General features: G+C 43.9%; 1 protein-coding gene across 3 annotated transcripts in view; it reads left to right on the plus strand.

The window, feature by feature from the left end:
- Positions 1–27534, plus strand: part of DPY19L3 (dpy-19 like C-mannosyltransferase 3) — a 517935-nt gene that overhangs the window by 88308 nt on the left and 402093 nt on the right. For all 3 annotated transcript variants that reach the window (XM_078671604.1, XM_078671603.1, XM_078671605.1), the window contains one exon: positions 14333–14476. In XM_078671604.1, the coding sequence (XP_078527730.1) occupies positions 14374–14476 (103 nt within the window). In that variant the 5' untranslated portion in view covers positions 14333–14373. The remainder of the gene's footprint in view (positions 1–14332; positions 14477–27534) is intronic.

The following is a 27534-nucleotide window of genomic DNA, read 5'->3' on the forward strand; positions in this document are numbered from 1 at the left end:
TACCACTGGTGATCCCACCTTCTGGCACTCATTTTCCCAGCACATCACCAGATTTATAGATGATAATTTTATACTGGCAGGAGACTGCAATCAACCCTTAGATCCCTTTCTAGATAGAAACTCCAAAGCACACTTCATTCCTAACAAAGCACATAAATCCTTCTCCCAAGCTATCTCTCAACACAAACTCACTGATGCTTGGCGCCTATGCAACCCAGAACTTCAGGAATTTACTTTTTATTCTCCATGTCACCATTCCCAATCTCGAATTGATTACGTTTTTGTCACTCACAACATCGCCCAAACTCTTACTCATGCGGAAATTGGCCCAATTTTACTTTCTGACCATGCCCCCACATTAGTCCAATTGGAAGTTTTACCCAGATCAACAGGCCCTAAACGCTGGCGTTTCAACAACTCTCTCCTCCTGGACCCTAAATTTACTACTTCCTTCACTTCCTTCTCCCACGAATTTTTCTCCCTAAATGATACCTCTCCTGTCCCCAAACACACCATTTGGGACGCTTTTAAAGCGGCAGCCAGAGACTTCATCATTGGCTTTGTTGCTAAAAAACGTAGAGCTGCTCGGCATTTTACTAAGGCTATTCTCCTGGATATTAAGAAATTGGAGCATTCTTACTTCACTTCTCGTTCACAGCATACTCTAAATGCCTTGGTGAGCGCTAAGATGAAATTCAACAAAAAATCTACGGATGACGCATCTCTGTATTTATTAAAATCTAGTGCCAAGTTTTATGGAGGCAAAAATAAGGCTGGCAAGATTTTAGCTAATTATCTCAAGGTGAAACACAATAAATTAAACATTGACTCAATTTACGACACCAACTCAAATCTCAAACACACAGATGCAGATATCCTCACTGAATTCTCTACTTTCTACAAGACTCTATACTCTTCTGAAACTCAGCCTTCTTCTCATTCCCTCCACACATTTTTCTCCTCCATTCAAAAACCATCTCACTTCCCACTTGATCTCTCCCATCTGGAACTTGATATATCCCAGCAAGAACTCCTTAAAGCGCTCAACACTCTTCAAAAGGACAAGGCCCCCGGGCCGGACGGCTTCACAGTAGAATTCTTTCTCCACTTTTCAAAACTCCTCATCCCCAGACTCCATTCCCTTATTGGCTCCTTCCTTTCCTTGGGTTCCTCATCAGGTTCTTTCTCAGACGCCCATATTTGCCTTATACCCAAGGAGGGAAAGGACCCTCAACACTGCAAAAACTACAGACCAATTTCTCTGGTCAATATTGATTATAAAATTTTTGCAAAGTCTCTTGCGGCACGTCTCGACCTTCTTCTTCCAGACCTACTGGGTGCGGAACAGTCGGGTTTTGTCAAAGGCCGTTTTATCACCGATAACACCAGGCTCCTCTTTAACGTTCTTTCTAAATCCCGCCTTTTACCCCACTCCCTTGCGGCCATTGCCTTAGACGCCGAAAAGGCATTTGATAGGGTTGAATGGACTTACCTATTTCACACCCTCCGGTGGTTTGGTTTTGGTCCTGTTTTTATATCCTTGATTTCACTACTTTATTCTAATCCCCGCGCTGCTGTTTGTGCCAATGGTCAAATATCTTCCTTTTTTGATTTAAAAAGAGGGGTTCGCCAAGGTTGTCCCTTATCTCCCTTTCTCTTTAATTTGGCCTTAGAACCCTTCCTCTCCAAACTCCGTCAAAACCCCTCCATCCATGGTTTTCAGACGTCGGACTTCCACATTAAGCTAGCCGCTTATGCAGATGATATTTTGCTCTTTGTCTCTAACCCCTCCGTTTCCATTCCTGCCTTTCTCACTGAAGTCCACACTTATTCCCAAATATCGGGCTATAAACTTAATAACGATAAGTGTGAGATCCTCCCCTTAACTAAATTCACATTCAAACCTGATTTTGACGCCTCTGGCTTTACATGGAAACCTTCCAATATTAAATACCTCGGAATGCATGTTACCCCTACCATCTCAGACACTGTTTCCCTGTGCCTCTCCAAATGTACTCAAAAATTAACAGATCTCACATCCAAGTGGCATCCCCTTTACTTATCCTGGTGGGGCCGCCTTGACACTATTAAAATGATGTGTTCCCCCATTGTTCTCTATACCCTCTCTAATATTCCGGTCCCTATCCCTTCCAAATTTTTCAAAAAGATCAACTCTATTCTCATGTCTTTTCTTTGGAATAAAAAGAAACCACGAATGTCTCTAGCACGTCTGATTCGTCCTAAATCAGAGGGTGGGGCTAACTTTCCTGATTTCCCAGCTTACCACAAGGCATTCCAGTTGAGGCAAGCCTCTTTTTGGCTACAAGACCCTGACACCCCATCTCCTCTATGGACCAAATTTGAACGCCTCCTTCTATCTCCCTTTTCCTTTGCTGAATACCTCTCCTTCTCCCGCAAACCCGTTTCAATCTCCACTCCAATTCATAAGTTTACCACAAAATTACTCTTCTCTCTCACTTCCGTGCCTCCTACCACCACTGCTGATTTCCTCTCCTCCCCCATATGGCACAACACATCCTTACTCATACGTGATAGACCCTTTTTTTGGAGCACCTGGCATGCTCAAGGTTTGCAATGGATCTCCCAACTTTTCTCTCGTTCCTCTTTCTTACCTTTTGACACCCTTCGCTCCCTCTATGACCTACCCACTTCCTTTGTGCGCAAATACCAACTGCTTAAAAACACAGTTCTAACGAAATACATTGACCTCTCTCAGCACCGCCCTTCTTCTCCTGCTCCCTCCACTCCCACCTCCGCACTTCATTCCTTTTTACGTACTATACCAAAAGCCTCTGCCATTTACAAGTACCTTCACGCTGGTGAGACTCCGAGACCCAAATCTAAAGTGGAAGAGTCTTGGGAGCTTGACTTGTCTGTCTCTTGGTCGGTCTCTTTCTGGGACAAAATCTGGACCAAACTACGCAAGTCCTCCAGAGCAGCGACCCTCACTCAGACTTTGTTTTTCATTTACAACAGACTTCTTTTTACACCCTCTATCCTTCACAAACGCTTTCCTAACACCCCCCACACATGCTGGTCCTGTTCATCACCACAAGCTGATTTGTTTCATATGTTATTTCTATGCACTCATGTTCGTAATTTTTGGCTGCAGGTGTGGGCTCAACTTAATTTAATCTTCCACACTACTATCCCACTTTCTTACACACACATTTTTATGGGCAGTCTCTCCCCTTGCTGGGATGCTGTTGATCTCAAACCTCAAATTGTCGATCTATTACTTGCCGCCGCCTTCCAACAGATAACGGTCAACTGGAAGGATTTCTCCAAAATTTCATTCAAAGCGTGGTGGTTTAATGTATGCCATAACCATAGACTTGACACCGCTCATGTCTTCCCGGCGAGTATGGCTACTAAACGCATGGACTTATGGACTCCTGTCACACTTTATCTGGACTCATGTAGTAAACGCTTGTTTCACCCTCCGCCTCTGCAACAGGAAGTCTCTAAACCTCCTTAAACGCCCGATACATTCTATTTATTCTCCATTGTACCATTATTCTTTTAATTCTTTCTGATGTTTTCATGGTTTTCATATTTTATGCTTAATATATTTTCCCTTTACCTCTTTCCTTTCTCTTATCTTGTATCCAGATTTCTTTCATTATAAGGATTGCATTTGTATAATTGCATTGTTCTGCTCAGAGTTTTTTCCTTGATATCATATTGTATTTTGCTTTGACACCTGGCTTTATTTCTTATTAATTTCAATAAAAAATTTCTTGAACTTAAAAAGATTTGTAAAAAGCCATTAATCCCTTCCCTAATCATGTAGCCTCAAGCCTGGCACTCTTCCTCTGTGGGTGCATCCTGAGAAGAGCAAATAATTCTAAATTCCCTGGCTATATGACAAGTGAAAGTGCAGTAATGCTCTAAGCTCATGAAACTGTGTGTTTTCCAGATATTACTCAGATTTCCAGTGGTGACGTCGGTATGTTTTTTACGAGTTTTCCAGCCAAGTTGGTGGCCTTGACTTCTTCACAGGGCTGGATAATGAACAATAGCAAATAGCCTTCTGTTACTCTTGTGTTTGGAACCCTTAACCAACTTGAGTATGCTATGTCTGTGAAATTGATCTCTGTTACTGGGTCAGTCACAAAAAGAAGAGCTGTAGTTTTCCTGAAATCTTTCCATTGAAGTATAGTCGTCTTTATATTGCAGAATTGGCTTCTCTAAATCTAATTGATTCTTAAAGATGATTATGATTTTTATGCAGATTCACACTCATTCTTGGTGGTTTCATATTCATTTTTGATGTTCTTTCGCGTGACTCAATTAAAAAAATATCCAGCATTTAGAACACAAAACACTTAAACGGCTTTCTCAGTAGCAGCCACTGTTATTTTCTCAAACTGGATAAATATGTGAAGATAAATAGATAGAGCTTTTCCAGTACACTTGCTGTCACACTGTTTAGGCCACGGGCAGGAAAAGGCCTTTGGGCCTCAAACATGGGAGATGAGATGGTTTGCCTCTGAAGTTCCAAAGTGCATCCTGCATCCTGCATCCTACAGACTTGCAGACTTGGCCAAGAACAACCCCTTCAGCATTAGACTCTCAGTGGTAGCGAAGGCGAGCAGTCGCAGGCTTCTCTGGAAGGTAGTGTAAGGATGCTTAAGTACAGTACTCGACCATCACACAACAGTGCAATAAAGTATTGTTCAACCCAGTACTTGTCTTTCAACAAAGAAAGTACATTAATGCAAAATAGAACAAAAAACCTAATACAGCCAAATTCAATTTAGTGACCATGAGTGATATCTGATCTAGCTAGTCCCTCTCATTGGGTAAGATGTATCAGTGTAATTAGAGCTCAGGTGCAGTTGTCACTACTTGACAGGCTTGCACTCTATCTTATGACTCAGTCCTACCTTTCTTACCATATACGGTGGACAAGTCCCTAAGGTAGCTGCCCAGCCTCTTGCTCAGTGCACGTGACCGACCCTCTCTCTTCTGAGAGGCGGCACACCAGCTGGCAGCTCCGTTAGTAAGCTCAGTGATAGCTGCTGGGCTGCTCGCCAGGCAGATGCAGAATCTGCAGTCTGGACTATGGCAACGCACTCTATGCAGGCACCACTGGAGAACTCATGAGAGGACTCAAGATAATCCAGAACGCGGGAGCCAGACGGATCCGCAACCTGCCCAAAAGACCAACATCTCCCAGCACCTGATAGACCTCCACTGGCTCCCCATCCAGAAGAGATGCCACTTCAAGCTTCTGTCCCACGCTTTCAAAGCCCTCCACAACCAAGGACTACAGTACATACCATCGCCTGAATTTTCACCAACCATCCAGAAACCTCCGCTCTGCTTACCTCGCCCTCACCCAGGCACCCCTTATCCACCGGTGCCGCACCAGAGATCGATCCTTCTCCCACCTTGCCACAAAATCCTGGAACTCCCTGTCCCTCCACTATCGACCGAAAACACAGTTGATAAATCTAATGCATTTCTTTGTTGCTTTCCAGATGGAACCTCAATGACAAGAAATATTTGATATGTTATTTTTTCTTTTTTCTGAAAATCATGTATGGCTTTCACAATTCAATAGGCAGCAAATTACATCAGTGACAAAAAGGTGTGAATTAGGTGACATAGGTGACTGGGTGAGATTTCAACTTGAGTGATACAAGATCTACAACTATATACACAATATACAGAAGACCACCTTAAAATGGAGTCTGTCTTTTTCAATTCTAAATATAGTGTCTCCGGTGCACATTAAATTAGTTTTTTAATTCTTGGAGCTGGTAGACCTAATGGACATAGACTGAAAAGTACGTTGAAGTTTCGACCCAGACCTAAAGAACAACCTGCAAGCGTGAGATAAAGGGTCAGGGAGCTCTTGGTGGTTAATTAAAGTGCCATAAGGTGTAATAATCCCTACACAGCCTTGATATTCAGCACACCAACTTTGACTAGTACCAGCCATTGGCTTCTAAGCAAAACGTTGGGCCCTAGCTCTTATTCTTTTACAAATTAAGCAATGGGTCTCTTCCTCCAGCCTTAGGCATGTCAGCAACACACTACCTATATCTGGGAAAACAATCTCACCTCCATGTTGTGCCAAAGACCAGGCCTGGGGTATCCAAAAATGGATCACATAGCCCTCCATTACTCTGGCTCGGTCACGCACATCATGCGTGTACCATGTGGGTTACACACACAAACACACACAGTATACACATGGGACATTATCTCTGGGACTTGGGTAAGCGTCTAGTAGCAGAACTTTACATAAGAGGGCCATTAGGCCTCCACTTTAATTACAAAGACAAAAAGAGCTGGTCACAGCTATGGATTCACAAAACATGCTACACTGCCTTTACTACTCTGTGTACTAAAATTATGACATGGACAGGAGTCCACTGTCTGTCAGTGAGGGCACGTTTGGCGCACCCCTCCTAGTCTCACAACAAGTCCAGTACTTTACTCATGCCAAGGAAAAGACCTAAGACTTTGTGAACATGATAGGCGGCATGATTATTAGTTATTATTGTTATTATTATTATTATTTTTAAATTTTTTTTTTATTGCAGAGCCAAATCACACATATATCATACAGTTATGAGCACTTCACAATACTGACAGCAGTACTAAACATTGCCTCGGGCGATCCATCTACACAGCCCATGAGTTCACAACCCAGGGGTCGGGCGGCGTTAGTCAATTATGCACTCGTTCTAGTAGCCCCCGAGTTCTCTTAATCTCAGTGCCAGTATGTTAGCAGTCTGCTTTTACATTTTCCACCCCTCCCCCTCCACCCAAACTTCTCTCCTATCCCAGTACCCCAACTCCCCCCCCCCTCCCCCCTCCTCCCAATGCCTGTGCCTGGACTCTCAAGTAGTGTATGTGGCCGGTCATTGCCAGGAGGAATGTACTATTCGCTAAGGGTGTGTTCCTGGTGCGCTAGCAGGGTCTTCAATTTCTGAGTCAGTGTGCCCTCCTTCCACCTCCCCCGTACCATCTCGGAGCGCTTGCACTAGGGCCTCCCATGCAGTCGCCATTTCGAGCGCCCTATCATCAGCAGTGCGTCGGGCCAGTTGATACCTCAATGTACTTTCGCTCGCCGCCCATCGAAGACATTCAGTATACCACCGCTTGTATGTGGGTCCCTTTCTTGATTTCCAGTTCCTAGTAATTTCTCGTTTGGCTAGTATTAGTCTCATATCTATCAACTTACTGGTAACCTTATTCTTGGTTGTGTGTGGAAACCAATGCAGCACTCCTACCGCTTTAGTGTAGTGAAGCTCCTTGTCCGTAGCGTTATTCAGTGCCTCTCCAATCTCCCGCCAGTAATCCCGTAATTGTGGGCAATCCCATAACATATGCCCCAAATCCGCCTCTGCTGTGTTACACCTGGGGCAAGCTGCGTTTTCCGCCCCAAAGTACTTCCCAAGTTTCCCCGGAGTGAGGTAGGCCCTATGATTATTATTATTATTATTATTATTATTATTATTATTATTACACACATTAGTCTGTGTACCTATCAGGGAAGGAAGCCCATACATTGGGCCATCTACAGCAGGACAAGGCCACACCATGATTGGGGGGAGGGGGACTGGCTGACTATTGTTCTGTCATTCCCAAACTTTAACTTAAGAGGCCAAGTTGACAGTGACTTCTGAGAGCAAGAATCCGGTTGATTGGATGGAGGTTTTGGGACTTTTTTTGTAAACTCATGGTTTTTTACCCTTTTTTTTTTTGTCAAAGACATGATGCGAAGGACAAAAGCCAGGATACCAGACACATGCAGTCAAGAACTTTGTAGGTGAACACAGCTGTCTACCATGCAGTGTTTTTTCCTGTCCTAACACTTTCCTTAATGTATCTATACCAATTAAATTTTTCTTTACCTACATAAAAATGTTATTGGTTGGATACACTTTTTGTATTAACGTGCACATATTTAAAATACGACCCAGTGTTATTTTTCTACATCATAAAGCATATCAATTAGTGGTTATATTTTTAATCCAGTCAATATAATATCTTGTAGATAAAGGGACTCTACGTGTGACAAGATGAATAGGCAAGGTACTTGAGCCAAACCAAATTAGTCTGTGTACCTATCAGGGAAGTAAGCCCATACATTGGGCCATCTACAGCAGGACAAGGCCACACCATGATTGGGGGGGGGAGGGGGACTGGCTGACTATTGTTCTGTCATTCCCAAACTTTAACTTAAGAGGCCAAGTTGACAGTGATTCCTGAGAGCAAGAATCCGGTTGATTGGATGGAGGTTTTGGGACTTTTTTTGTAAACGTGTGGTTTTTTACCCTTTTTTTTTTGGTCAAAGATATGTTTATTAGAAGTTTTAGTAGTAGACATTCCGCAGTCACTCATTGCATCGTCACATGGTCCCACGCAGGGGAACAACAAGTCTCAACAAAAATTTGGTGCATGAATTAAGTGTCGAAAACAAAGGAAGTTAAATTTGGGTAGCTAAAGGAGAGTTACAGCTGCTAGACAACCGGAGCGATTCCTCCCGTCTCAACAAAGCAAAGATATAAAAAAGTCATGCAACATTGTGAAGCAGTCCGGCAAGACAGCATGAGACTCAGCACATTTCTGTGACAGTCCCTTCTCCAGAATATGCATTTGGAATGCTGCAGGGAAAGGGAGAATAATAAATAAATAAATAGGAATAAAAAATCTCTGCTCAACGGAGCCTGTCCCAATGTGGGACATGCGTCAATATGACAACAAAAAGAACAAACCCCACCCCCACCCACCCACCCGTGGTGGCGGCAACAATCATATAATCAAAAAAGCGGATGATGCTAGCACAATATTCATAATTGAAAGAGATGGAGGGCTCTGATAGTAGAGGGACAAACTGCGGAAGGAAGGCCCAGAGAAAGGAAAGCAACCAGAGGACCCCATCTGAATTCGAAATTCTTATAATCGTCTCTGAAGATGTCTGCCATACGCTCAAGGCTCAGTAATCTCCAAAGACGAGAATGCCAAAGGTAAATAGCCAGAGCCTCCCTCTTCTTCCAGGCGGCTGCCAGAGTGACTTTGGCCGCGCCAATACAGAGCCACATGATCATCTTATCAGCTCAGGTTTGGTGTTCCAAGGAAGGGTCACGCAGCCCTAGGAGAACTCCCGCTATAATGGTGGGGATGGGATAGCCCAGCATTTCTTTCATGGGCTAAAATTTCTTCCCAATAAGGCAGAATAGTTGGGCAATCCCACCATATGTGTCGAAAGTCTCCCAGGAGCCCACATCCCCTCCAGCATCTATCCGAAGAAGAGGGGAAAATCTGCCAGAGCTTGGAAGGATGTAGGTACCAATCCATCAAGGTCTTGAGATGTGCATCTCTGAGGTCCATGGAGTGATTGAAACAGGCAATATCAGACCAGAGGTGTGTCCATTCCTCATCAGAAATCGGGCACTGAATCATGCCCTACCACACAGTCATATATCTGGGCCGTGGAGAGAGAGCAGTCTCAAGCAAGAAGTTATAGATAAATGAAATCACCCCTTTCATAGTGGACGTTTTGGAGAGGAAGGCTTCAAATTTTGTGAGGAGTCGAGTAGCAAACTCCTGAACCAGGGGATTGAGGGCCCAGTGCATCAATTGCGTGTGGTGATACCGTTCCGTGTTCTCTAAGTCAAACTCCCTTTTACATTCATCGACGGTGAGGGGCTCACAATCGTGGAATAAATGTATCAAAGCTAGACAGCCCCCCTTCTTCCATGCCTTAAAAGGTCCTTTGTGTAGTGCCGGGGAGAAAGCTGGATTGTGGTGGATTGGGATGAAGGGGGATGGGAAGGAAGTCCACCTGTCGTTGCCCGAAACCGTGTCCCAAACTTAAGAGTGGTGGTGTAGGCGTACTGAGGTATGTATTTGGGGGTCTGTCTTTACGAGGGCGCCACACCAAGTTCCATATAGTCTGACCTGTCACGCTACGGTCCATATGTAGCCAGTGTTTCTCGGATCCTTTGTGGGACCATTCAACCAGAACTCGCAACTGTGCTGCCTTATAATAGAGGTGGATGTCTGGTAGGCTAACTCCCCCCTCAGTACCGGAGCGACTGAGCAGAGAGTAAGGGAAGCGTGCCCATCCAAACTGCCAGACAAACTGCTGGATCATGGCCTTCATTCTTCGAAACAAATTGTGGTCTAGTTCAATAGGCAAGGCCTGAAATAGATAAAGAAGCTTGGGCAGAAGAGTCATCTTCACAGCATGAATGCGACCCAGCCATGATAGGAAGAGCGGCTTCCATTTTGTAATGAATTCTGTTTGAATGCGTGCAAGGAGGGGAGGGAAGTTAGCTGCATAGAGCCCCCGATTATTCGGCGGCAGATGGACCATTAAGTACTGAATGGTCGAGGAAGCCCAAGCCAGTGGGATGAGGGTTCGGAGACTAAGGACTGCCTCAGATGCAAGGGTAAGATTGAGTATAAAAGACTTACCAGAGTTAAAGCCGAGACTAACTCGTAGCGTTCGAGTTCGGACTGCAGACATGGTAGGGAAGTTTCAGGCTCGGACAGGGACAAAAGCACATCATCTGCGAAGAGGGATATTTTATGGGGATCTCCAGTAAACGGTATTCCCTTAATATCTGGGTTATTCCGGATCGCCATGGCCAGAGGTTCAATGCTGAGGGCAAAAAGTAAGGGAGAGAGGGGGCACCCCTGTCGGGTTCCTCTCGGGTTCCTCCCGAGTGAGGAAAGGTATGGGAGCGTACCCCGTTGACCACCACCCTGGAGTTGGAGAGACGATAGTTAGCTCGTATCATGTTGAGAAATTTGGGAGCAAAGCCAAATGCCGTGAGTGTGCGGAAGAGGAAGGACCAGTCCACCCTATCAAAGGCCTTCTTGGCATCTAGACCTATCAGAATCGCCGGGATATGGCACCTATTGGCCTTCTCTATGAGATAAATAATTCGGCGGGTGTTGTCGTGTGTTTGGCGGCCTTTAATGAAGCCTAACTGGTCTGGGTGGATAAGAATGGGCATGAGGTCATTTAGTCTTTTGGTAATGATTGTAGAGTATAGTTTAGCGTCCAGGTTTAACAGGGCAATTGAACGATAGGAGGCCCAGCATTGAGGATCCTTCCCCGGTTTGGGAATGACTGAGATCACTGCTTCCGACATAGTACCGGAAGTCCTACCATCTTCCGCCATCTTGTTAAACAGGGTTACTAGATAAGGAGAAAGATCGGGGGCAATTGTCTTCTAAAAAAGAGTGGTGTAACCGTCAGGCCCAGGAGCTTTATTAGGTTTCCAGGCCTTGATAGCTAGGGTGGCGTCTTCAATGGTGATGGGGGCAGTGAGCAGGTCATTCCACACCTCGGAGACCTGGGGCAAAGGCAATGACTGGAGGTAGTCCTGCTGCGCTACCCCATCTAGGGATTCCCCGGTGTAGAGGTCCCAGTAGAAAGACCCAAAGATGGCAGCCTTATCTTCATTTTTATGTGTTACCTTCCCTGCCGAGTCCAGAATGCCACCAATATACTCCCTCTCTCGTTTGTCCCGCAATTGTCGGGTTAGGTGCCTACCAACTTTGTTGCCTTGAGTATAGGAGAGGTGTCGTAATTTAAGAAGGGTGAATTCTGCCCTGTTAAAATAGATGGACCGAAGTTTACCTCCGAGGGCTGTGAGTTAACGCTGTTTTTTGTCTCGTGGGATTGGTTTTATGGGTGCGCTCAAGAGCGGACAGCTCGGTCTCAAGTGATTCACCCTCGCAGGCACGCTGTTTGTTCAGGGCGGCTTTGAGGGCAATGCATTCACCCCGGAGGACAGCCTTTAGAGTGTCCCAGGTAGTGAATTCTGAGGTGTCTTCTGGGGGGTTAGCCTTAAAGAAGTCCGTGATAGTGGTTCTTAATTTGGTACAGGATTCCTTATCACAAGCAAGGGAGGGTGGAAAGTACCATTTTGGCGTAGCTGGGGCATTCCCCCACCATTGAAGACAAACCGAATACAAGTTGTGGTCGGAAACTGATGGGGGAAAGATCTTAGCTTCCTGTAAGTCGCCCTGTAGCGACTGACTTATGAAAATGTAGTCCAACCCGGAGTATGTACGGTGAACATGGGAAAAGAACGTATAATCATGCGTCTGTGGATAAAGTGTGCGCCTGGTGTCTAAAAGGCCTAGGTCTCGTATGTGTTGTTGTGAGCCCGCATCTGCTCTCTGCGAATGTGTGCTGTCAAGATCTTTCTGCCAGATAAGATTAAAGTCACCCATGAGAATTAGTGGGCCTTCCGCAAAGTCTGTTAGTTTCCCCAAAAGTATGTGCAAGAAAGTCGTCTGACCTGCGTTGGGAGCATATAAAGCTACAAAGGTTTTTAGTCTCTTTCAGTCAATCAGCAAAGTAAATTCCACAATGAACAGGTCCGGACTTAAACAAAGTTAGCTTTCAATTCTTTATTGTAGTATTCAAAAGTAGATAAAATAGATCCAATTTTACAACAGATTTTTTTCTTTTTTTAGCCAACGCTTTTTTTGGTGCTGCTCCACGTTCGGTGATCGAGATACTTCAGGCTACCATGCCGTTTCCGTCTCTTCAGGACACAGATCTGAATTTACAGATCAACTAAATATTTGCTTGAACCAAGGAACCATCCTGTTTTACAGTAGTTTCATAAAGACAGTTTTATGAGCCCTGAAGTCTAATTTCTGAGACGAAACGCGTTGGCTAAAAAAAGAAAACAAATCTGGATGGATCTTTTTTTATCTACTTTTGAATACTACAATAAAGAATTCAAAGCTAACTTCGTTCAAGTCCGGACCTGTTCATTATGGAATTTACTTTGCTGATTGACTGAAAGAGACTAAAAACTGTTGAAGATACTTTTTGATGGGTGCTGATTCCATATCTTGTGTTTAGAATTTTGGGCTTTGCCCTTAAAGGAACAGACAGGGTTGTGTTCCTTGGTTTCTTGAGCACCATCGCCACACTTCAAGTCACAGATAATAACAGGTGCAGGTTTCTTTGCCTCAACCCTTGTGTGTATAAGTGTAAAGCTACAAAGGTGCAAATTGTTCCCCTTAAACGACCCTTGACCATGATCCAGCGGCCATCTTTATCCTTTTTTGTTTTTAAGAGCATCCATGACTACTAGTTTCTGTTACTTCAGACTACAGCCTTGAGTATATCTATTCTTGCCTGTATACCATCCATCAAAACCTTTTATTACCTGAAGGAGCCATGCGTTTGCAAATGTTGAATCGTCCGTCGCTTCTTCGTTAGGTTAACATTGATAATATGGTTCATTGTTGCAAAATTCTAGTGCCTCGCGTGAGGGAGCTGTAAAAACCTTTTGGGTAGGGGCTTAGCCTCAGAAGGTGCTAGGATATTCTGTTTTTGAAGTGTACACCAGTGGTAAACGGCCTGATGCCCACAGGGTGGTAGGGCCCTATAATTTAGGACTGATGCAGGAACCCAGGAAAAGATCCCACATTAATGATAAATCATTTTGGAACTACCTTTGTGACTGGTGTTTGAGTGAAATGTTAGTTTCCATTTTCTACTCATATTCAACTTAACGTGACTTCTATAAACAAAATAGAATAAATAAGGTTAATGTATTAAATGGAAGTTCCTTTGAAAGTTCAGAATTTAACTTGGTAATTAAACAGGCTATAGACCAGGAACCAATCAAGTGGCATTAGATGACTTAATATGACTTTCAATCTATCTTGTTTTCTTTATCTCTCATTTGTAATTTTATGTATGACGTAGCAAACTTTTTTGAAGCACTTTTGGTACGCTTCTGGCTGTAATATGTATAGTATTAAAAAAATAACGACTTGACCTGTGTGACTGAAACCTTTGAGAATTAATTAAGTGTTGGAAAATTGAGGGTCAAGGAGGTATGGAGCAGAAGGAAAAAGATTTAGCATAAGTGGGAGAGGCAGCAGAATCTTAAGGCAAATGCAATGATCTCTGTCTGATGCCAATCATAAGAAATTATTGATCTAGTGCATGATCATCAAAGTAATGTCTTGTATGTGGCAACATGGATGTAAGCCAAGAAGGGTCCCAGATATTGAGAATAGTAGTATGGTTAAGGGCAGGTCCCATAGCAAATGTGGTTGCATCAAAAGGGACCATGGAAAACTAAAGCAATAGGAACCGGTGTCGGTGTGAAATAGAGGGCAGCTTACTCCATTTAATTCTTAATTTTTTAAAGTATCATTTATATAGCACAACAGCTGCCTCTTAAGAGGCGTCCTCGTGCTTAGCAAGAATACGAGGCAACTGAATGTAATATATAAATTATATGAACAGCGTATAACCTCTTGGATTTCTGAATATTTGCTGTGCCTCTCTTTACAGGTGCCCCCTTACAGAGCAGTGCCAAGACCGAATTTTCCATCATGACTTCTGTAAGACAGAGAAAAGCGGACAGGCTTTGGGAGTCTGAAAAAGATCAACCAGCACAGGAGAAATCACCGATCCTTGATGCAGGGGTATCTTCTGGTAAGTGCTTGAAGTAACCACCATTAAGTGGCATCTTATCACAAACCACTCTTTGCCTACTAAGCCTTCACCTACAGTTGAGCTGCACATGTTTCAGTCTGTGAAGCTTTAGAAAATAATATTTAGAGATTTATAAAAAAAGTAAAAAAACTAAATTTGAAACCGCTGGTCTTATTTTGTATATGCAAGCTCCGGTCTTGTTAGTAATCTTCTAATTTCTTCTTCACTGAAAAGGCAAATTATGTATATGCTTCAAAATACTTTATAAGGGGTAATATACCTCTGCAAATTTTAAACTGAAATAAGTGGGATGAATTATTCATTCCTCACACTCTTTCCTCTCTCACCATAGGGGCAAAGTTCTACTATATTGAGGTTCATTGTAGTTTTCGGCTTTCCATTGTGTGCAGCATGATTAATTGCCACTGGGCATGCATTTCTCACTGCCCAGTTGTGTAGATCTTCACAAAGATGTATTTTGTTGCATCTTCTTTGAAAATCATAGACAGAATGATTTATCGAGAATATCAAGATTTTTAACATTTCATCTGAGACTGTCGTGGTGCTCTTTTCTCATTCATATAACATCTCTGGTTTGGGATCTTAATAACCATGGACTATCAATATGTGGAGTTCCCTTGGTACTCTTCCTGTATCGATATACCCATGTAATGAAGTGCTCTCTCACCATTTTTATTGGCCCCATCATTGTTATAGTATCAAAGTCATTGAATATTGCTGTTGCACTGCTTGTCTTTTCTTTAACAAGCTATCTGCAGTATTCAGCATACTTCTCTTAGGTTCCTTACTGCTTTATTTACACTTCCAGCAAAACTGTGGCCAATATACTGCATACCTGTCCCTGTGTGAATTCTCTTGTGTGTGAAATTAAAGCTGCTTTCGGAGCAGAAGACTTCGGCGTCGACCAGCTTGACCAATGTCTGTGCCAGCACAGTCAAACCTATCCTCCACAACCTGCAGGAGGTGGTCAATGAAAGGTGGAAACACCTGGTCATTTCCCCATATGGATCAGATCCTTCTGGGGTCTGCTGCTGTTTCAGCCTCGAAACGCCAACTGTCCTTCAAGGAAGCCTTGGACATTATGGTTTCACCAAAGCCGAGCAAGAAAACGGATGAGGCTACCAACCCCTTACCTCGTGCGCAACCATCCCTTCCCCATGCTCCTCAGCCTTCAAATATTACCATCTGCTTCTCCAGGAGACGCCCTTGACATCACACCTCGGGGGGTCTCTTCACCCTGACGTGGGTGGGCATGGGGGAAGGAACGACACACATGACAACCGTCCACAGGATGACCCACGTGACTCCTATGATGTAGACCCACTGGGGGATACCGACCCTGACCTGTACCCTGCCTATTCCTTCGCTCTGGACAATTCCATGTCCTATCAGGAACTCGTTGGAAGGTGACCTTATTCCACAAGGTGGATCTTTATGCAGGGCTCTTAAAGGAGAGCTTCCGTTTTTAAACCATCTCTTCCACTCACCGCTCTATTCAGTAACTCCCCATGCGTAAGGGCATGCTACGCCACAATTCCGACCTCTCTAAGGACCCTGTCCTAGCCAGGGTCATAAAACCTAGGGTAGATAAAAAATACATAGCTTTCCCTACTGACCCTATTTACATTTGTTGCCAACTCCCACCCGACTCTCTAGTGGTCACTACTACTCATATGCAGGCCAATTCCCAGACCAGTGGAGATGCCTCCCTGCCAGAAAAAGAAAGTAAGCGCATAGATGCTGTGGAAAAAAAGGTGTCTGCCCAGTTGCCCAACCAATGGTGTATCGCCAATTCAATCGCCTTTTTTTTTTACAATATGATCATACACACTGGGATGAACTTGAGGAGCTTCTCAATACTTGCCAGCCAGAGGAACACAGGAAGAGGGAACATGAAATAGTCTGAGGGCAAGCAGATCTCCAACACTACTATTTGCTGCGCCCTAGATGCGCAGACACCGCTGCTCGGGGGGTCTATTCAAGCCCCATCCTCCGCAGACAAACCTGGCTACATATCTTTGGCTTCAAGCTGCATGTTCAACAGAAGCTGTCAAACATCCTCTTTGATTAGCAGCATCTCTTTGGTCCACAAGTAGACCAATTGTTAGAAAAGATCAAAAAGGTTGAAGGAGACAGCCAAAGCGATGGGTGCACTTCAAACACCTCCTCCTTGTGGCTCCTTTCTCCGTACACCCTTTCGTCCGGGCGCAAAGACCACCTACCCTGAAGCCTCCTCATCTCACCTGTTCACTCAGGGACCGCAATCCTCTTACAGGGGTCAGTTTAGAGGGTCCTACAGGGGCAACAATTCTAGAGTCAGAGGTAAAGGTGGCTCCCCTAAAAGAGTTGTAACCACCACCAAACAGCCATGGGGTGCACCTCCAAGGCTTCTTAAATTCATGGTAGACTGCCGTCTCAGACCAGTGAGTGTTGGATATTATCCAACATTGTTATCGTCTGGATCCCACTTCCACGTCTCCCACCATTCCACCTCGCAAACACACTCACCCCAAAATGCCAAACTTAAAAAAAAAAAAAGAGTTCCAAGCACTCCTTATCAAAGGGGATATAGGGTCCGTCCTCTACCATCAGGAGGCCACAGGAGTATACTCTCTGTACTTCTTAATACCCAAAAAAGGTGGGTCCCTCAGACCCATTCTGGACATCAGGTCCCTAAACGAATAAATACTGTCTGAACACCTCCATATTTTTACTCTCCAGGATGCTTTTCTGCTTCCCCAGCAAGGCAACTTCATGGCCGCCCTCTACCTGAAGGATGCCTATTTCCACATACCACAACATCTGGCCTATCACCAATATCTCAGGTTTGTGGTCAGCGGAAAAAATTACCAATTCAAAGGGCTCCCCTTCAGGGTTACTACTGCACCTCAGGTGTTCACCAAGAGCCTTGTGGCCGTGGCCACACACCTGCTTAGACAAGGTGTCCACGTCTTCCCTTATCTGGACGACCGGCTGATCGAGAGTACCACTGACCAGCAATGCCACGAACAAACACAAATCACAATAGACCTTTTTCATCTGGAATCACACCTCCATCCCCTCCTGGTCCAACCCTACCTGGAGCCATTCTCAACTCAGAAGTAGGCATGGTCCATCCAAGCCCTGCCCAAATTCAGTCCTTTCAAGCTCTGCTCCCTCTTTTCCAACCATGTCAACAAGTCATGGTTTAAAAATTCATGCGCCTCCTAGGCATGATGGCCTCTGGCATTGTCACAGTACTCCATTCCAGGTTACACATGTCTGTTATAGAAATGCCTTGTGCAACAGTGGTCTCAGGTGGAGGGTCATTGGCAAGATCTAGTGTTAATCAACCACCACACTTGTCACTCTCTGAAGTGGTGGAACACCAACAACCCTGTTGGAAAAGACGTCCTTTCCTTGGCCCAGTTTCTCAGGGGATCATTGCAATGGACTCCTCCCTTATTGGATAAGGGGGCACACTTACAACACCTTACTGTTCTAATTCGATGGGAGCCCTCACACCAGGGACTCTATATCAACTTCCTGGAACTCCTAGCCATCTACATGGCATTGAAGACTTTCCTACCTACGCTGATAGTCAAGGTTGTTCTTGTCTGGATGGACAATATGACTGCCAAGCATTACCTTCAGAAACTGGTGTGCACACTCTCCACAACTCTCACAGTTATCCCAGAGCATTTGGTGGTGGGCTCTTCATCACAAAATTCATTTGCTAGCAGAGTATCTTTTGGGGTTGGACAACAACTTTTCCGACCTTCTCAGCAGGATGTGCAACAAGTCTACAAGTGGGAACTCCACCTGCAAGTGCTCCTCCGACACTTCCAGAGGTGGGTCTTCCCTGAAATAGACTTGTTTGCAACCGCAGAAAACTCCAAATGCCCAAACTTCTCCAGGTTCCCACACCCACTATGGATAAACTGGTTAGGGATATTTGCCTACGGTTTTCCGGCTCTCCATCTCCTTCCGTTTGTGGTTCGGAGGCTTCAGCAGACATCCCTCGCTTTCATCCTGGTGACTCTCACATGGGCCCGCCAACCTTGGTTCTGGACTCTGCTTGAACTCTCTCTGGTTCCACACAGGAGGCTCACCGCCTTGCGCAGAACTATGGAGAAATCAGGCACCCAGACACCAGGTTGCTCAACTTTGCGATCTGGCTCCTGAGGGGATAGAATTTGGAAACCATAATCTTCCACCTCAATGCATGAGCAGTCTCAAAAAAGCACGCAGACCTACTTCCAGGGCTTGATATGCAGCTAAGTGGGAGAGATGTGTGTACTACTGTCACTCAAGGGATATCGATCCTGTTCAAACCACAGTGCAGCACATTGTCTCTTACCTACTCCACATTCACCTCCATGCGACTACACGTGGCTGCCTACCTTCAGAATAGACAACACCTCTCTATTCAGAATTCGGGTCATTAAAGCTTCTGTGGATGGTCTCAAAATGGTCATTCTTCCTTGGATCCAACTGGCCTAGGCATGGAATCTCAACATTGTACTTTCAAGACTTATGGCCCTCCATTTGAGCCCCTTCACTCCTGCCTCCTTCAGTTCCTCTCTTGGAAGGTGGTATTTCTGGTTGCTATCACTTCACTCAGGCGTGTCAGTGAGCTACAGGCATTAACTCTGGAAGAACTCTTCTTCCAAGTTCTTTGGGAAAGGGTTGTCCTTCGCACCAACACCAAATTCCTCCCTAAGGTTCTCAGTTCCACCTTAGCCAACCAATCTATTGAACTGTCTGTTTTTTTCCCCATAACCCGATTCATTTGCGCTATGGACTCTCCATACTTTGGATGCCAAGTGAACTCTTGTGTATTAAGTTGACAGCACAAAACCATTTAGGAAGACCAAACAACTCAATGTTGCTTTCTACAGAACCCATAAAGAGAAGGCTGTATCCAAGTCAGACATTGCTAGATAGCTTGTCAGATGCATCCAGACATGCTGTGCTAAAACTAAAAGGACACTGCCCTCTCCTCCTAGATACCACCCCACTCGGAATAAAAGAGCCTCTATGGCCTTTCTGAAGAACCTCCCAATAGCCGACATATGCAAAGCAGCTACTTTCACAAAACATTACTGTGTGGATGTGCTGGCCAGCCAATAAGCTAATGTTGGCCAGGCATTGCTCTGTACGCTCTTTCAATTTACTGCAACACCACAGGCTAGCCACTGATTTTTGGGGGGGGGGGCTGCTTTACAGTCTATGTACAGCACCTGTATCTACTGCCACACATGTCTTGAATGGAAAATGTTACTTCACTGTAAGCATCTGTTTGTGGCATGTAGTGCTGAGATTCACATGTGCCCGCCTGTTTCCTTTACACTTTTGGCAGTTGCAGCATTCTTTGCTATGTGCTTTTCCCTCTTTCGCATGGACATGTCTATGTACATCACTTCACTTCACCTTGCATCATCACCTGCCGTGCGGAAAAACATCTAACAATGGAACCGAAGACCATGCGCATTACTTGCAAGAGGAAGAGTCACTTTACCTCGTGATATGAAAAACAACTTGAACACATCCGGGCCCAAAACTAGATTGCAGGGGTATGCAGAGCAGGTGTGTCTACAGCCTTACATGCCACAAACAGTTGCTTACAGAGTAAGTAACATTTTCCATCTGCTAACCAGTATTCTCAGGTATTTCAGTCAGGTGTGAAGTTTATCTGTGGAAGGGTTGTTTTCTTACAGAAGCGGACGTTGTGTATTAGGACATAGGTAGCGCCTCACTCTTGCTCTAATTTAGTTTTTTAACCTGCAGAAACAGAGAAGGAGGCAATCGTGAACATGAGGGCAGAAATAGATCACCCGGGTGATAAGATCGTAAGAATGTCATCCACATATTTTAAAAACTGCTCTTTTGGAGAGGCCCTTAATCTAAATTGAGCATGTGGCTACAGTCAAGGGTCCAATGCCGTAAAAAATAAGTGTGGAAAGGGCATCCTTGGCAAGTGCCCCTTCGGGTGTCATTTGATTGGACAGGATTCCATTGGAGGTAATGCAGGCAGTGTAACCTTTTATATAGCTGCTGTGTCATCGCGATACATTTAAAACCGATGCTCCATCTGGCTATAGTACAAACAAATATAACCTCACTTCAGTTGATCAAAGGCTTTCTCTGCTTCAAGGGAGGAGGCCATTTTGGTCCATATCATTCTTGCATTTCAATTGGAGGTGCAGAAGAGTGTGTAGATGATTTCGGGAAGAGTGGCCGGAGACAAAGTCCACATGTTTATTATGGATTAACGTAGGAATAACGTTTTTCAGGCACAAGGCCAGTACCGTAGCAAGGATGTTTACATCGCTATTGATAAGGGATATGGGCTGGTAGCTGCCACACACGAAGGGGTCTTTTCCTGGCTTGGGAATTAAGGAAATCAATGTTATGTTGAAGTCCGTGGGTTGGCACTCTAGCTTCACTACATCCTAAAAGACCTGTCCTAGTATGGGGATTGACACAGAAGCTATGATCATATAAAAATCCAAGGGGAATCCACCCTCCCCGAAGCAATCCCAGTTGACATTGATTTGATGGCATCTGTAATTTGCTTCTCAGTGATGGTATATTTCGTTCCTCACCTTATCTAGCAGTCGGGGAATAAATATTGCAGACATAAAGCTGTCCTCTCGGGTGCCATTGGGTGGAGTTTCAGCTGTGTATAAGGAAGCGTGGAACAAAGTAAATTCCTTTGTTATATCGGAACAATTAATCAGCTGTTTATTGCGGTGATTACAGGTTGCAGGAAAGGTGGGCGAGTTGCTCTTTATTTGAGCTGTAATGCCAGAAACCTGAAGAGAGCTTTAACAGGGAATCATCTGCATATAGTGAGATGACATGTGGTGTGTTCCCTATTGGTATGCCGTAGTCGTGCAAGTCTCTACACACCCAAATCGCCAAGGGCTCTCTTGCAAGCACAAATAATAGGGGGACAATGGGCAGACTGGTCGTGTACCACGGCCCAACCTCCATGGCTCCGAGCGGCACCTTCCCACGCATACCCTTGCAGTCGGTTCCGTATAAAGCAAAAAGATCCAGCCACAGAACTGTGGGCCAAAGCTCATAAGTCTCAGCACCTCGAGCAAGTAGCCCCAGTCCACTGTGTTGAAGGCTTTCTCCAGATAGATTGCAACTAGAACTAGCTCCTCACCTCCGTGTTCAACCTCTTGCAGATTATGAGTCAGTCGTCAAAGGTTCATCCTGGTGCTGTGAGCTGGGATGAAGCTGAACTGGTCCTTTTGGACCAACTGCGTCATATGAGGCGTTAATCGGTAAGCCAGTGATTTGGAAAGGACCTTCCAGAGCTAGTGACTCATCCAAGGCCTCTGTGTTGACCAGTCCCAGCCTAGGGAGGTCTAAACTTTCCAGGAATGGAGAGTATGTATGAGGGACTATAGTCTGGTCTGCGGCGAAGACTTTTTGTAAGTGTGTGCAAAACGTGGCTACAATACCCACCGTGAAGGTGACAAAACCACCTCCTGGGGTAGCCAATTCTTGTTGTTAGTGGCAGTGAATGTTCTCAGTGAAGGATCCAGGCCAGAAGCTACCCAGACTTCTCACCCGCCTAATGTAGTCATTCCCAATATTGTTTCAAGGTAGACTTATCGAGACAGTTCCAGATATTCGTTATGCGCCCACAAAGCATATGCTCCCCTCTGAGTGTGTCCGCCGTAGTTGGTGTCCCGTCTGTAACTCTGCCAGGGCTGACTCCTCCCTAGCCAATTCGGCCTGCAGTTGTCGCCGTACCCGGCATGTCAATCCCATGCAAGTACCCCGCAAGACTGCCTTAAGGGCCTCCCACTCCATGAATATACTCCTAGCAAAGCTCCAGCTAGTTTCAAAGTAGCCTGTCAAGGACTGCGAGAGTGCCTCTTGTCCCACCGAATCTTCAAGGACATCTGCTTGCAACCGCCAGGACCTCAGTCTCTGGGACCCGCCACCCATCGCAACAGTGCAGCTAACGGGAGAAAGATCTGACAAGAAACGTGCAAGATGAGTTATCCTGATGGCCCCCGGTCTAGGAAACCCCGCCGCCAACACCCTATTCAGTTTGCTATATGTATTATTTGTTTCTGAGTGGTAAGAATATACTAGAAGGCCAAAGGTTAGTTTGTGATGCTTCAGTCTTGGTCGTAAGGCAAGGACTTTTTTCCTGGAAATTGTTAGTCTTGAGGGAGAAATCTGCCATAGTTCAAACTGTGTGGCCTTGTAGTTGAATGGGCCATGGTATTTTTCTGATTGAATGATATTACGTACTCATTGGTGACTGAGGGGTATTGTATAATAGGTCGTTTCGCATTAGGTTTAGACAGTGGGCCATCGTGAATTCCAGTGGCAGGTTAAACTCTAGGTTGAGGAATGAAGGTAAGGAGTAAACCTGGTATGTCGTCCCCTGCTTCATTTCTGGAACTTTGTACAGACTTACATTATTTTGTATTCTGTAACCTGTTTTTGAAGGTTGCAGAGGTTATTACCCTAGTCGGGGGCGTAGAGCACCGTAGATTCTAGAGCCTCTAGTACCCTTTTAGAGCTATCCATCTGCAGTCGGAAAACTGTCATTTACTTATGGAGGACAGTCAGTTCCTTAGTCGTATCTGTTGATGATTGTTTGACTGCATTGATAGCTAACTATATTTCAGTTCCTACATTAATATGTCTTAAGGTTGCAGCCGTCATTGTGGTATCATCTTCCTTTGAGGGTGACTGTTTCAGGACAGACTTTATTGCATTAGAGAAAAAGAATTGTCTAGATGCTTTTGAGCCTGGCATTGAGTCTGTTAAATAATCTGGAAATTATAATAAGTTCTTGCCCAAAAGCGTAATGTACCTTCCCAAAGGTTTAATCTCCTGTGTTGTGATGAGAGAGGTGTGTTTTGTTTCAGTTCATATAATTATGTGCTTTTTGGAACCTTTTACCATGGGCTGTAGGTCGAAATCAGACATACAGATCTCCTGTGGTCGTGGGAGTGACCTGTTTGTCTGGTAGGTGGGAACAGGGCTGCTCAGTGCCCAATCCAAGATGGAGGTCGCCAAGTACTTTAGGTCCTTAAAGCGTCTCAATGGGTTGCAGACTGCAGCAAGACACCTCGGATAGGCGCTCAGGCAGTGTGTTATGTTGAAGGTAAATTGTTTCGTGACGGGGCGCTTCAGGCTGGGTTGGGGAGGCCCATGTTATATGTTTCCGGTGTGGTAGGAGGCTCTTACTGTATTCAATGGTAGCGCCAGCACCTGCTGCTACACTGCGTCTTGGTGATTCAATGGATTTCTATAGGAAAGTGTGCTGCAGCCCATGGTGCAGGTGCTGAAGTTACATCCCGATACCCATCCTTTAGGCAATGAGGCATTTAAGAAACGAGTTCCAGTCACCGACTCTAAGAATACTGTGGAATCTGCTTCAGGCATCCTATTCTACATAGGAGAGAGTAGTTTGTTGGTCACCCATTGTAATTGGGAGTAATCCCCCCTATGTATATGATAAAACAGGACATTCCTCATAGAGCTGACCAGAGCGGCCAAGCCTACCATCTCCACCAGGCACACATTCACAATGTTAAAATAATAGTCACATTGTGTTTTACAGGAAGGGAAAAACCCTTCTAGTCTATGCAATACATGGTTAAAGATTATCGAAACATTGATAATGTAATGTAATGGACTATTGTATGGCTATCATTCTCAGCTTTGTCTTCTGGAACTTTATTTTACTTAATCAAAATACTAGAATGGATTTGCATAAAATTGTGGAGGTCTGAACAATGTATTGTCTTATATTTATCCACTAGGGTGTGGCATATGAAATAATAAAAAAATGACATAGGACAGTTTAATTTCATGTGGTGCTCATATGTTGTCCATGAAAATGAAGTTTTGCATCAACAATTGGAACATAAAAGTCTGTTTGGGATTGATTTTCATGGTTTTGGTTCCCTTAAGGACATTGTATTGCCAATTTTGTGGAGTAATTATTGTATGATAAATTGAAATCGTGGAGAAAACCTACTTCATATAGTATTTCTCCAGTCTATTAAATAAAAGAAAAAAGTAGTTGTTCCATAAATAGCTTAAATAATGGGATTTTTTTTTATGGGATTCATTGAAGGCCACTGAAAAATATTGGAAGGATATTTAGTGAATTCTGGACATAAGAGTTACGCTGATCGCATTGAAACGTTTTGCCTATGTCTGTTGATGTCACATACATAGGCAATGTTTTTTTAATGCACACAAAAGTGATGGCCTCTTTATGTGAACAAGGCAGGTGAGGCCGAAATGCATGTATCTTTCTTCCACTACAGCAAATGCTACCAATATGTCACATTGAAACCATTAGAGAAATAGATGAAAGGAAATCTAAATATACATAAACACCACATCCGACCCCTTTAAAATTGAAACCGGACACCGACACAGGGGAGATTTTTGGTAATTGAGTTTTTCATTCATGATTTCGCTGCGAAACGTTTCGGCAAAAACTGCTTTGCTCAGTCATTGCTCCATGTTTTGCGTGCATTATATAAAAAACCACAGGGTGACCCGGTCACATAACCGAAAGCTTCACAATAGATATTGAAGACAGACGTTCGTGTAGGTACAATGGTGAAAATACATTCATTTTTCCTTTTTACCTTATAATCATTTGCTAAATGGGTTTATCATCACAATTGTACTATATTCATAATACAGAATAACAATTAAAATGTCATTGTTGTCTATTTACAAGGTGCAATCTTAAAGTGCACGTAGGCCATTATGTAGATTTTCCTAATTTCAATATAATTTAATAGGCTGGTGCCTAAGTTCCAATGTTAAAAATCCTCACATTGAAAACACTTCATAATAAAATGATACGCCTCATTCTATATAGTAGTCCGATATCGACTCCTACGAATACAAAATGTAATAATGACACTTTCATTAAAATCCATGGTGTCAGATCATTCCCCTAATTAATATTGAAGCCAGCTTAGACGAAAGTAGGAATCCTCCTATAACCCATACATTTTCTGCCCAAAGCAGTGACTAGTGGAAAGCATTATCATGATACAGTATTTTAAGCCTTTAACCAACACAATACAGTAAAGTGCCAATGTCTACTTTCTGCTGATTTCGAACCTCTGATTGCCTCCTAGGGGCATTTTGGATTTTCTCTCAATCTGAGTGTTCCCGGATCTGAAGGGAGAGTTAACATTTAATAATTTTAATGCCTAAAATGTGGTTTAAAATTATTGTTAGTCTTTCAGTGCAAAATTACGCAATAAAGTGCTAGTGCATGACAGTACCATAATGACAATCACATGTCGACCTGTATTCTAGTATTTAGTGCATGTGCATCACCTGACATGTTTATACTGGTTTTCATGAATACTGCAACTAATATTCCATAATAAAGTGCAAATGCAATACAGTACTTGAGATATTAACTAAAAGACCAATTCTTTTCTTTTTTATCTTATTTTTAAAAAAACACTGTTGGTACTTTCAAATTTTAGTTTACCTATTCTACTCCCCAAACAAACCGCAATATTCTCTTCTGATAATAAAAGCATAAATCGTAAAATGTAGGCTCCAGGGGGTTCAATTGATGACTTGTTATGGTAAGGCTCAACAATATTTTAATTATTTTTCCTATCTGTGTCACTTTTCCCCTAATTCACGTCCGTCTTAACCCATCAAGGTCTTGTCACTCTGCTTTAAAATAGTGAACATCTGAAACTGGATAACTGATTTAACATAGATGGACATACAGATCTTCCTCAACATTTAATCCATGCAGAGTCTTTGTGTTAAATCACATAATATATTTAGACTCCAATTGGCGAAGTTTGCCTTCTGTCACCTCCTCTTCTCAGTTTGGGGCCCTGATCAATTGCAAAATAGGACAACTCATTTAGATTGCCTTTGTGAACTTCATTTAGATGACCCGCTACCACATAGTTTTTGTCATTATTCTTGACAGCCCTTAAGTGTTGTAAAATGTGACTATGAACCATATGAATGGTGCTGCCCACATACATTTTGGGGCATGTACACTGCAAGATGTAAACAACATATTCGCTCCTACAATTCAGGAAGCACCTGATTTTCCATGGGCTGTACATTAGTGGTGACGTCACCTGTTTTTCATTGCGTCCAATCTTGCAGGCTTTGCATTTAGAACATCTATGAAATCTTGGGACACTCTCCAACCAACTCCTACTTTGCTGACATAAGGGATATTGACTACCAGAACACTTCTCATAGATTTCGCTTTGTTAAAAATGATCATGGGTTTTCGAGATACCATTTCATTCAGAACCAGGTCTCTTTGTACTAGGTGCCAGCGCCTACACAGACTATCTCTCACTCTGGAAAGGTAGGCACTGTAACCCGTTATCATCCTGATCTGATTCCCTGTGTTCAACTTTTTCACCTTAACCTTCCCGGCCTCAGGTTTCAGCAGTGTGTGTCTCTCTATTGAGGTGACTTTTTTCCTGGCTTGGTCTAAGATGACAGGATTGTAGCCTCCCTGTATGAATCTCTCAGTTAGAGAGTTCTGCGCTTCCATTAGCTCCTGAGTCTCACTACAATTGCGTTTCATCCTCAGGTGCTTAGCTTAAGGAATGCTCATTTTGAGCCTCTGAGGATGAAAACTCCCAGCGTGGAGGATCGTATTTCCTGCTGTTGGCTTTCTGAATGTTCTGGTGTGAATCACCCCCTGCTCAACATATGCCTCCAGATCTAAAAACGACACCGCTGTCTTACTGATGTTATCTGTAAATTTCAGGTTAAGATTGTTAACATTGATGTCTTGTGTAAATTTCTTCGCTGACTCCCAAGACACATCCCAGATCACAAATAAATAGTCAATGAACCAGATCCAGGTTTATGATGTTAGTGTCCCATCCTTTGGCATGTTTGACCCTTAGCACCTGCTCCTCCCACCAGCCCATATGCAAATTAGCATAGCTGGGGGCAAAGCAGGTGCCCTTCGCCGTTCCTTGTATCTGCCTGTATGTCTCACCCCAAACACAAAGTAGTTGTTCATTAGACAT

This window comes from Lissotriton helveticus, chromosome 12 (genome assembly GCF_964261635.1).
Source record: "Lissotriton helveticus chromosome 12, aLisHel1.1, whole genome shotgun sequence".
Lineage (NCBI taxonomy): Eukaryota > Metazoa > Chordata > Amphibia > Caudata > Salamandridae > Lissotriton > Lissotriton helveticus.